A 12,568-nucleotide genomic window follows, 5' to 3' on the forward strand; every position below is an offset into this window, starting at 1 on the left:
AAAAAATCCCATCCTAACAGAACACTCATCAAAGACTGTCTAAGGAGGCTTTCCTTTCTCTTTACGAAATGCACTCTTCTTTTCAAACCCTTTCAGGTCTCTGCTGGAAGGAAAGTGATAGTAGCCAACTCCCTTGCCATAGTACTGTCTGAATAAACCACCTTTGATTAATTCTACAGGAGGTCTGCTTCCTTCTGACAACATGTTCAAAGCTTTCACCACGCTTAAACATTCAGTCTGTAAACATTAATGAATCTTTGCTCCATCCTGGCTAGATGGCAGACCCAGTACAAGTAATGATAGATGAGGTGGGAACTCAGATCCCCTCCTGTCAAGAGAAGGGTGTGGTCAGATTTCAGCTTTGGGGTGTGGTCAGATTTCAGCTTTGGGGTCTGGTCCCAGGCTGTGACCCTGGGCAAGTTACACAGTGTTTCTGTAGTACAGTTCCCCCTCTGGTAAAATGGGAATAACATCATCACCCCTTACAGGGTTCCTGTGAGGCTTAAATGACCCATATTCAGAGGCAGCTGAGTACATGTAAAAGGAATGAGCATAGGCTTGGCACTGAATAAAAAGGGATGCATGAGTCCATATTGATACAAGTGAATACAAGGATAAATAAACGTGGGAGATGGTAAAGCTCTTCTCAGAGTAGAAAGTAAACTAAAAAATGTAGAAAGGAATGGAATTAGACAATCATGATTTTACAACCATTACAGTAATAACTGATTCAAGAAATAATCAACAATGGATGCTAAATCTAGCCAGTAAACTTGTGATTAAGAATGGGCTATAAAGCTATGTATCTATATCTATGAAAAATGGGGAATGAGGCAAAATACAAATAACTGGTAAATCTGGGTAAAGGACACTTCGGAGTTGGGGGTAATGTTCTTGCAACTTTTCTGTACATTTGTTTTGTCAAAATAAAAATTAAAAAAAATTAAAAGGAGAAAAAGTAAAAAGGGAAATAAAGCAGAAATAGTTTCCTAGTTCTGTTACATTGTACATTTTCTCATGATCATAGGCTCAAGAACAGAGTAAGGTTAAAAAAAATTCTAAAATGGTACTTAATAGGGTGGGGAGAAGAGAGCGTGGGTTTGAACCATTTTTAATCCGTATCAGATCTCTGACCTTCAATAAGTTAGGTAACCTCTCTGGCCTCAGTTTTCTCTTCTGCAAACCGGGGATTTATACATTGGTACCTACTGGAAAGGCTGCTATAAAGACTAAATTAGTTCATAATTTGTAACGTGCCTGGCACGTATTAAGCTTATTTGCTATAGTAATTTTATTACATATACAGGGCTTAGAGTCACGTAAACTCCGAATAAACGCTTGCTCTTGTTCTGGTGATTACTGGCTTAAAGTGCTTCAATTGATTTGCCTTAACCTTCGGTAAAAGATAAAAAATTCTTACTCAGGTGCAGAGGGGATCCACCGACCTCGTCAGACCCACTTGCTTCTCCCGTACTCCCTCAAGGCTCAGCTCAAATATCGCTTCCCTAGGCGAGCCTCTGGGGCCCAAGGACCAGACCAGAGGCCTCCCTTACTTGGCGTCAGCTCCGTGGGCCGGTCCTCAGAGCACTCACGGCACCGGCTAACGTGCACTGGCCTGTCGCCCCAGTGCAGTTTAAGCCCCACGACCGTAGGGCTCGGGATGTGTTTTTGCTCACATGGTGAGCCGGGGTAGCACGGTGAGGAGGCCACGGGGCCTCTGAAGGCTGAAAGTGAACTTGGGGCCGAGGTGCGAGTCGCAGTGGGGGACGCAGGGCTATAGAAGGTGGCCCCTCAGAGGCGTTGCCACGTCCCGGGGGCAGCAGGCGGGCCCGGGCGGAGGGGGCGGTGCGGGAGGGGCGGCCGGGCCCCGCCCCCTCCCCTCCCCTCCCCTCCCCTCCCCTCCCCTCCCCTCCCCTCCCCTTCCCGCCCTCGCCGCGCCCCGCCTGGTTCGCCGCGGCCCGCCTGGCTCTCCGCGCAAGTTTTCTGGTTAAGATGGCGGCCCCTGTGGTGGCGCAGGCCTGGAAACTACTGAGAGACCTGGCGCTCCGGTCCCCGCTCCTGGCGGCCAGGTCCCAGGTGAGCGGGCCTCTTGGTGGGAGCCTGGAGCAGCCAATGATGCCCTCCTGTCCTTGTCTGTCCACCTCTTCCTGGCCCCGGTGCGCGGCCGCTAGGGCGCCGCACCTGTGGAGGGGACGCGCGGTGCTGCGCCCGGGGGCGCACGAGAGACCCCAGCATCCCCCCACCCCCACCTCGCTTCAGGTGTCGGGGGTCCCAGGCGGAGCGGGTAATGACAGTCCGGGCCACCCCGGAGTGAGAGCCACCCAGCTCTCAGTTGTCGCTGACGTGGGTTACCCTAGCGCTGCGGAGGGCGCCTGGCCCTGTACCAGGCGCTGCAGGCATGTTAAGGAAAAGTCCCTGGGACTGGGTTTTGGAGTCCTGAGGTGTTATTATGTCGACAGAAAAAAAATGCACACCCTGAAAGTTGGGAAATATATTTTATTGGAGGCATTATTGAGGGTTGTATCCTGGGGAAGTTTCTGGATAGCTCTGAGGAACTGTTCCAAAGAGGTAAGGGAGGAGCCAGGATATATGGGAGTTTGGGCTGAAAATAAAACAAAAAAAAAAACTTGTAGTGGAACATCAAAAGATTAGGGTTAGTCACAAAAATCAGATATGTCAAGGTAGTGATTTTAATGCTTTGCTCAATTTGGGAAGGTGTAAGAGTCTGGGCTTATTGAAGTTATTCCTTTGATATGCATCTTCACTCTCTAGGGCCTGTATCCTGTTTTTCTGCATCCTGTATTCCCCTCAGGGTGCACTGTCTCCGGCGGCTGCAGTGACTGCTGACTTGATGGCAAGCAACATTCTTGTTTACTAAAATGGCAGGCAACATTTGTGTGTCCTCAGTTACCTGCTTTGCCAATGCTGCTTCTGAACCGTCTCTGTCTTGAGCCTGTTTGTTAGGCCACATGATGAAGGTACCTAGAAACCCAACCTTGCTGGTTTAGTAACTCACCTCCTGGAGTGAGCTCTCTGCAGGCTGCCTGCTTTTGCAGACTTGGGGGGGTGGGTAGTGGTGCTTGAGTTGGTGAAATGAGGGGGTCAAGGAGAAAGATGGGAAACGCTCTCCCTCAATTCAGTGAGCAGTCAGTCCCAGCACTAAAACACATCAGAGCATTGGCCCTGTCCTCTTTCTCCTTGTTTCAAGAGAATAAAAACCTAGGAGGGCCAGTGGTGGATGCTGAATAGCTATTAGAACTTGGCTTCCTGTAGATTTGATCCATACGTTCTGCAGGTGGCAAGAGTCACAGTAGTCAAAAGGTCTTTGGGGAGTTAGGAGTTGGTGATGACTCATGGACAAGTGATCAACCACTGGACTTCTTATTCTCCATTAGTAATATCGCTCCTCTTTTAAAGAAAGGATGGTGTGGGGCTCATCCACAGCAGAGCATCGTCCTTGTCCGTTTTCCCATCTTTAATTGATGAGAGACAAATGATCACTCCTGCAGTTTTAACTAGGATATGCATAGTATATATTTTTTAAAAATTGAAAGATAGCTACTAATGATTTTTTGAGTTACTCTAAGCTTTGGTTAATTATGATATCTGAAAGGTTTTTTTTTTTTTTCCTTCTTTCATTTCCTGACTTCTCATTTGTCTGTTTTTGTTAATGTAAATTTAAAAGATGCTAATAACTTATTACTGTAATATCTTTAACAGGCACTTGACAGTATGGTGGGATAGCAAAAGGAATGGTGGTTTTGTCTAATTAAAATAACTAATAACTGTTGTAATAGAGTAAGAATACCTCCAGGTGATCAAGTTCTATTCATTATTTAAGTGTCAGAAAAAAACAAGAACTGTGGTGCTATGAGAGTAGACTTGAATTGATGGGAAACATGGTGCCTAAGGCAGTGAAAACTCAAGCAAAGGAAATAATTGTGCCGAGAAATCCAACTGTTTAGTTGAAGTATGATAGGGCTTCTTGCCTTACCAAGAAATGGGAGTCTGAACACAACACTGTAGAGAATCTGAGTGGGTGATACCCTTGGTTTGGCAAGAAGACTGGGTAAAAGGATCTCCTACCTCACTGCATCTAGTAACTTTGATTTACATACTTGTGGGTGGCGTATTGTCCTGTGAACATAAGCTTAGGAAATGAGTTTGTTTTCTTTTTTTAAGTCAGGAATAGTACACAGTGTTCAAGAACTGGAAATGGGCGTTAGCAAGCATCAGATCCAACTAGCTTATTTCACAGGTAGAAAAATTGAGCACTAAAGTTCAAGGACTTGTTCAAGGTTATAAAGAGAGTTTGTGGCAGAACTGATTACAGATTAAAGGTTTACTTTTCAGTTTCCATTATACCAGGCTGTGGTGTAAATTTCCTCATGAATGTAAGTTATATCAGCATGTAAGTTACTCTGCATAGCATAAAGTTACTATGTAACATCCAAGTCACCAACACGACTGACACATATTAATTTTTTCTTTATAAACATCTTAGAATTGGCAATAAAAGTAGGTGAGTATTGTTTGTGATTTGTAAGGAACCCTTTTCATATTCTTGAATGCTTCTTTGTATCTGCTCCACCTACCTCTGCATGTATGTTGTGCCTACCTACTCCCTTGCCCATGGCAGACATTACAGTTGAATATGACCCTCTTTTTCTTGGAAACTTAAGAATCCTCACCAAGCGTCTCAGAAAACTCTTGCTACTCTTCTTGGCTCAGACCTTCTTTGTACCAGGCCTTATGCAAAATTCTTATGTGTACAGAGATAAATGACCCAGTTTCTGCTGTGAGAAGTAACTTCAACCACTCTCACAGAGGTGCCAAAGAATGACACTTTATGTACCCCCTCCTCGTTAAATTTAACATTTGACACATACTCCTGATGCTAAATGTCATTGACATTTTTTATTTCTTCTGCAGTTGGCTTCTCCGTTTTGACTTTCAATTGATGTTATATCCTTAAAGGGCCACCCTTTTGCCATTTCTTATTTTACATATATTTCTCTGTTCAGCTTATACCTAGAACAAGACTCTCTAGGCACTGATATTTGGGGATAGTAAACAAGGCAGGCAGAGATCTTGGCCACATGATACTATATTTTAAAGGGGGTGGGGAAGGGCTAGACTGTACATACATAAACAATAATGAAAATGATTTCAGCCAGTGACAAATGCTATGAAGAAAATAAAACAAGGTCATGGGCTGGAGAATGAATAGCTTAGCCAAGATGGTGGGTCATAGATTAGGTGATCCAGGAAAACCAATTCGACATTGCATTGTAACACGTGTAATAAAAATATACATATTATAAGTGAACAGCTTGATGAGTTTGCACAAACTGAACATGCCCAGGAGATCAGATCCATATCAAGAAATTAATCATTTAGCAGCAACCCAGAGGGCCCCCTGGTGCTCCTTCCCGTCACTACTCCCACCCAGAAAAGAGTAGCCAGTCCCCTGAATTACGCCACCATACACTGGTTTAGTTCCTTTTTGTACTTTATGTAAATGGAATTATACAATGGATTATATGAGTGCATACTCACATAATCAACATTATGTTTATGAGATCCTGGAGGTGACTTTTTGACATTTGAACTGAGACCTGATTAATGAAAAGTAGCCAGCCAGGTGACACTCAGGAAGAGAGGACAGCAAATGCAAAGGCCCTGAGGTGGGACCTGAACTCAACATATCCAGACAGTTAAAGAGGTGGAAAGTGACAGTACTAGTCATGGTCTGAGAGGTAGGCAGGGGCTGGATCAAGTGGGGACTTGTAGGGTCTGATAAAGAGTTTTTAAAAGCTTAGAGTGTTTTGCCCAAAGTTACTCAGCTAGTGAAAAATAGCTGAATCCCAGCCCGGCTGCCAAAGACCAGGCATGTAATTACTGTACAGTGCACTCCCTATTATAAATAGCACAATACAGCAAGGCACAGCCATGTTGGGCACAGAGATGAGCCTGTTACATTAGTTATGTCTTAGGGGAAGTCTTGGCTGAGGGCACTGAGTTTAAATGGTTAGTGATAATCTGATCATGGTATTTTGCCTTTTAGTGCATTTCCCCTCTCATAATGGCTGGGTGAAGTTAACAGAGCTGTTGTGTCGTAGGTGAAGCAAAGACATTGTGGGAAACACTGCCCCTCAGGCCCCTAGTTATAGAGTCCTTGTTGTGTGGTTCTCTACAAAGCCCAGAGCTTCTGTCCAGGAACTCAGGGAGGAATGTGTATTGTTGAAGGAAACCAAAACCCTGTCCCTGCTGTTGTGTATCTCAGAATAGATGACTCCAGCTTAATTTTCTGTTCTTTCCAGAAGTGAGAGGAGAAAGATGGATGCCTGGCTTTTAGAAGTGAAGGACTGAAGCTTACGTGCAAGTTTCTGTCAGCTAACTATGGCTGTGGAGGCTGCATTGGAAGTTGTGACTCACCTTTATCTGCCTTTTTGCCTAGAAGAATAAATATGACTCTTTTCTTTTATAAATGAAGTGCACTTGCAATTTCTGCTGTTAGAAAAGGAAATTCATCTCAAATAATTTAGTTGCTAAACTACTGACTTCTGTGTGGGGAAGAGCTGTAAATGATAGCTCTTGTCCCAAAGTGGTTTTGTTTACTGTAAACGAAACACTTCTTTCATGGATGAGTACACAGACCCATAGTAGTGAGACTTTTTGCTGCCCTTGTATCCTGGCCCAATTCTGTAAGCACAACGCCCAGAAACTCACTGACGTATCTTGTATTTTGGGGAGGAAAAGAAATTACATATGCAACTTCAGATCATTTGTCATTCAACTCTTTTTACTATTCACTCAATCTGGAATTGTCCTTTGCTACCTGTGCACCCATCATTTTCTGTTACTTGATGAAAACGTTTTGTCTGAAGAACTTGAGAGATTTCTACACGTTTGAGCAAGTGGTAACGTCAGTATACTAATGAAATTTGGGGAAATGACACTAGAATTAGTCTGGTAAAGATGATGCAGGGGAAGGCATGCCAGGTGGAGTGGACTGTGGGCAAAGGCAGAGGGGAGAGAGAAGATGGGGAGATTAGAGGAGTCATTGGGAACAGTTTGGTATGGAGGAGAGGCAGGTGAGTAACAGAAGTGAAGAGCTAGTGGCGATCTTTTTGGCAAATGAGGGAGGAAAGATGAGCTGTAGAAAGCCCACAGTTTGGCATGGTATAGAACTAGATAACTGCACATCAAGCACATATTGTTCACTTAGTAAATATTTTCTCAGTGCTTAGTCTTTGCCCAGTGCTATTTGTTGGAAGCTCCTTGAAGGCAGAGACTATACTGATTAATTCTTCACTGTAAATCTAGTGCTTTAGAGAATGCTGGGCATATAGATACCTTTAATAAGTGAGTTCTATGAGTGAGTGAATACAGGGAAGATACACAGCCCTACCCTCAGGGGGCTCATAGTCTAGTGGCAAAATTGGCGGGTAAACCAAAAATTATACAGTAGAGAGCTATGTGCTTAGTCTTCTGTGACACTGCGTGGTCTTGCGTGGGGCACTTGCTGTTTCCCTGTCTGAAACACTCTTCCTTCTGATCTCAGGCCTTGTTCTATCCCATCATTCAGCTTTCTGATTCAAAGTGGTCTTCCCACAGGGCGTTCCCTAATTATCTTATCTGACTCACTTTCTCCCCAGAGATTATTTTCTGCCCCTTGCCTGCATTTTAACACTTTACCTGGTGGTTTATTATGTGTTTTTTGTTTGTTTGTTTTATTCTCTGACTTCCTTCCCCACAAATGTAAGAATGTAAGCTCTATGAGGGCAAAGATTTTTCTTATGCACTGCTATTTCCCCAGCCTGCCTGACCAGTTATTCAGTAAGCTTTTGTGGTCTAAATGAATGCATGGGGTACACAGAGAAATGAGAGGCAGGTAAGTAACAGAGATGAGGGTTGATGCAGATAATTGAGGCAAATGAGGAAGGAAAGGGCTATAGAAAGTCTCCTTGTGAAAGGACTTTCAAAATAATAGGACTGTGCATTTCATATGTTACAGACCCTGTGCAAAGTGATGTCTTCACATTATTTCCTTACCCCTTACAATGTTACTGCAGGGGAGATTGTACTGTCTTCATGTTACAAATAACAGAACAGAGGCATAGAAGGGTCATACTAAATAGTCTGCTTAAAATCACAGGGCCAGGGAGTCACCTGCCTCATGCTGATAAGTTACTTACGCTGTTAAAACATTAAGTTACATTGCCAAAGGGTCCTTTTTGAGCTGAACTATCCGGTTATACTGATGGCTGACCTTTCCTCCTTTCTTTGTCCCTGAGTAATGGGCAGCTTGGTCTTTGCACTTATGCCGACTTAGGTGGACTAATCAACACTGCATGATTGTCCTCTTATCTGACTCTTAGCAGGCTCTTATCTGACTCCCTCCTCTGGCTCCAGGGTCTGGGAAACAGTGAGGAGAAAAGGGTATGGTTCTGTGTTCAAATAGGACTAAGTTCAAATTCTGGGTCTGCCAGGTTCTTGCTCTACTAATTATTGAACTTGAGTGAACCTCAATTTATTGTTCTCTGAAAGGAGCTAATTCTTACAGATAGTTACAAAGATTAAATAAGATGATATGCATGATGTCTGACATTATGGCTAGATAGTAGGCTCAGAGCGATTATTTCTCTTGCAGTAAATTTGAAGCTACATTTACTTGAATTTTTTTTTTTGGTGTTATCAAGCCAGAATAGTTTTCCTTTCCCAGATTTGATAAGCATTTAGTGTTTGCTGCCATATCAGGGTTAGGTGCTGGCTTGGTGTTTCCAAATGGTTTATTTCACTTAATCCTGCATCAACAACTTCAAACAGAGGTGATTATTCTCAGTTTACATCTAGGGAACTTGAGGCTCAGAGAGTTCAAGCCCTGTCTCCTGGGCCCCAGTTATCTTCATTATTCCACAGGTGGGGTGAAGGTCTGGTGAGGCCTGAGGTGGCAGTGGGGAGGGTTGTGTGGGGAACTCAGTTGCACCATCCTGGATGTTGCTTGTTCCAGAAATGTTTGCACATCTTGGTGTTGGCTTAGTAACTATGGCTTCTGGACCACTTATGCATCAAAAGTTTGAGGTGGGGGGACACCCAAACACTAGACTGTAGTCATAACATGTACGCAAGGGCAACTGGCGTATGCCCCTCACTGTCTGCCCTGTGCACAGGACTGCCTTCAGCTTTTCAGGAATGCTGGAGAAATTGTGAAATTGCATTTCCTTTGGAGGTTGAGTTTTGGGGGATGGTGATAGAGGGTGGAGTTTCCTGGTATTCTGAGTTCAGACTTTGGTCAGTGTGCTGATTACGTGGCCAGCTTTTGCCCCTTTCTAGAAATGATTCCAAAAGAATAGCACGTGGATACTAGTCACAAAGGCATAGATTTCTAACACTTAACTCTAACATTTACTTTTATTTTAAAATTAGAGGGGTTTGATGTAGTGTTTGAGTTGATATTGGAGACATGGCAAAGCTTAAGGAATAGGTCTGAGTTTGGGTCCTGTGAGTGGGGGTGGGATGGGAGTCTGGCATCTCTTTTTCTACCCCTATCCATTTCTCCATGTGCTTACCCTATTTCCATTTCTAGGCTGTCTTAGTCCCAGGGTTGTGACTTGAGGACCCTGAAGAATTTCAGGAGGGCTGCTTTTTGGAGTTAGAGGTGGGGGAGCAGTGAGAGATGAGGCTAGAGACATATGCAGGGGCAAAATTTTGCTGATCTTGTGAGTCTGGTAATGGAGTCAAGGTTGGTTCTTGAGGGCAGTGGGGAGCCATTGAAGGGTTTTAATAGGGGCTAATTATTTTTAAAAAATTTTATATTTTATTTTTTGGATGTGTTAGGTCTTCGTTGCTATGTGTGGGCTTCTCATTGCAGTGGCTTCTCGTTGCAGAGCACAGGCTCTAGGTGCGCGGGCTTTAGTAGTTGTGGCATGTGGGCTCAGTAGTAGTTGTGGGCTCAGTAGTTGTGGCTCAGTAGTGGGCTCAGTAGTTGTGGTTCTAAAGCACAGCCTCAGTAGTTGTGGCGCATGGGCTTAGTGGCTCTGTGGCATGTGGGATCTTCCCAGACCAGGGTTTGAACCCGTGTCCCCTGCATTGGCAGGCGGATTCTTAACCACTGTGCCACCAGGGAAGCCCCCATTGAAGGGTTTTAGACAGAGGAGTGGCAGCAGCCGTTTTATGCTTCAGAGTATTCTTTCTTTATACAGTGTGGAAAGGGTTGGAGGGATTAAGAATGGAAATCATTCAGGTGACTGTTGTACTAATTCAGTGCCAGTAGTAGTTATGCCACAATAATAGGCATAAACCAGGACTGGAATCACACTGCTTGGGTTTAAATCTTGCCCTTAACTGGTTATCTTTGTGATGTGTGACAATTACTTACATATTTTATTACAAGACTCACTTTTTTTCTTTTTCACATTTCAACATCTCTGAAAACTGCATATGTTTGTACACTTGTGTCACAGATTGAGTGACAGTTTTTTTTTTCTCCAGTGGTACATGAAGTGGAAGATGGGGGTTTGGATCAAAATCAGGGTGACCACATAATTTTTTGCCAAATCAGGATACTTTTGAGAGTGAACGCGAGCGCTGTGAATAATTACACCAGCAGGTATAGCAGAAACCCAGACTGTGCCTGGAAAGCTGATATATGGTCCTCCTAACTAAAATGGACTAAATGATGGCAGTGGGGATAGAAGAGAAAGATTGGCATTATTAAGGAAAGAAGCTGGACAGGATTCATGCTTTCCCTGCTGAGTCCCCATTGCTGGCTTCTCTCCACTGCCATATACCAAAAAGGTGATAAAAGGCTGTGTACCATCCCTGAGCAGAGAAGGTGTGAGGAGCTACTGTTGTTATAAAAGATCCCTGCTTGTCTTTGCTATGGGACCATGTGCTCCGTCCTTGTGCCCAAGTGTTCCCTGGACATGCTGTTATGGTCGTAGAACAAGAACAGGCAAATAAAAGAAGAGAAATAGAAAGACCCATAAATATGTCAGGCTTGCAAAGTGCACATTTCTAAACTTGAGCACAGTGAAGAGCTTTCCAAAGCTCCAAGACTCCCTTATCCTGCGTTCACAACGTTCTGGGCCCTGGTGGAATCGTGCGGTGTGGCTTAGATATTTCCTTTTGTGCTCTCAGTCTTGTGTGGATGATGCAGTTGATTATTAAGGCCTCTTTGATTGAAAGATCTCCTTGGACTTTTCTTAAGGGGAAAAAAGTGGTTTTTTGAAATGGACACATACTGGAACTCAAGACTAATGTTCCTTGGTGTTGGCTCCTCTGTGCCTCTTCTGTTGTGTTAACTGGTGGCTAGCTCGTGGTACCATTTCTCTATAACTTGTACCTGCGCATAACTTTGTCCATTCCTGGGCCCCCTCCAGCTTCCTAACCCTAACACATCATTCAGCTTCTGTCTCTCAGAATGTCACAGTTCTAATAACAAGAACATCTCATCAGTCTAGCTCATCCTTTTGCACTCACGTTCGGGTCACTGGCCAGCTGAAAGACTGGCTGGTTCTTTTTAAGGTGTCCACCTCCGCCTTACCACCTGTGGCTGAGGTGGGGAGGTCTTGGAGAGGAGCAGCACCATGGCCCCCTGAGTAGAAGGGCTCTGAGTGCAGTGTTGGTGGGGTGGCCTGATCCATTTAGAATTCCTTCATGAACTGCTGCTAACTTGTCCATCTTCTCTTCTCCAAGTACACATGTTCACGTTTGCTTTGTTTCCTTTTTCACATTCCCAAATTTCTGAAGATCTTCTTACTATTCACTTGGCTGGTCTTAGTTAGATTAATTTATCAGAGATTAAGGTCATGGTAGTGGGCCTTGTTTTAGACCGCTTTCTTATGATCATAACTAAAATAATTCTCAGGAGAGAATTATTAATTGGGAAAATGGGGTATCATGGGAAGTCAGCTTGTCCACCCAAATAGCCAAGTGAGTGTTTCCAAGACAAATGTAGACAATAGGCTTCATATGGCCCTGGAGTACTTCCTCAGCTTTGCTTGGAGCAGTATTCTGCATTGAAATAACCTAACTTCTCTTGGTTCACTTCCACTTTATGCTTCCCAAAGGGAATTTGTTTGGGTCCTTTTGCCACCACTCAATAAAAAACTGCCATATTGGGCAGGACTTCTTGAAGCCACCTGCAGAGGATGCTGGCTCCCACATTAGTGCCTGGTGCAGTGAGGTGGGACTCGGAGCACAGGGTTTATTTCATTTAAACCATGAGTATGAAGACTATATTTTATCTTAAAACTGGGGCACTTTTGATAGTTAAAAGGGAGCACTGTTAATAATTATGCCAGGATAATAGGCATAAACCAGGACTGGAACCAGACTGCCTGTGTTCAAATCTTGCTTGCAACACTTAGTAGATTTGTGACCTTCTGAAAATTACTTAGGTATTTCATTGCAAGACACACTTTTTTCTTTTTCACATTTCAGCATCTCTGACATATGGATGTGTTTTACAGTTGTGTCGTAGATTGATTGGCAGGTTTTTCCCAGTGGTACATTAGAGTGGTGCAAAAAAGTTGTTCATTCTTAAACTTGATGAAATTTC

The 12,568-nt window shown here is 43.8% G+C and overlaps 1 protein-coding gene across 2 annotated transcripts in view; it reads left to right on the plus strand.

The window, feature by feature from the left end:
- The first annotated feature begins 1,984 nt into the window (after positions 1-1,984).
- The window catches only part of SUCLG2 (succinate-CoA ligase GDP-forming subunit beta), a 262,478-nt gene continuing 251,894 nt past the window's right edge, over positions 1,985-12,568 (plus strand). The window contains exon 1 of one of the 2 annotated variants that reach the window (XM_065884508.1): positions 1,985-2,076. In XM_065884508.1, the coding sequence (XP_065740580.1) occupies positions 1,993-2,076 (84 nt within the window). In that variant the 5' untranslated portion in view covers positions 1,985-1,992. The remainder of the gene's footprint in view (positions 2,077-12,568) is intronic. The other variant, XM_065884509.1, reaches the window with a different exon arrangement.

This window comes from Phocoena phocoena, chromosome 10 (genome assembly GCF_963924675.1).
Source record: "Phocoena phocoena chromosome 10, mPhoPho1.1, whole genome shotgun sequence".
NCBI classification, from domain to species: Eukaryota; Metazoa; Chordata; class Mammalia; order Artiodactyla; family Phocoenidae; genus Phocoena; species Phocoena phocoena.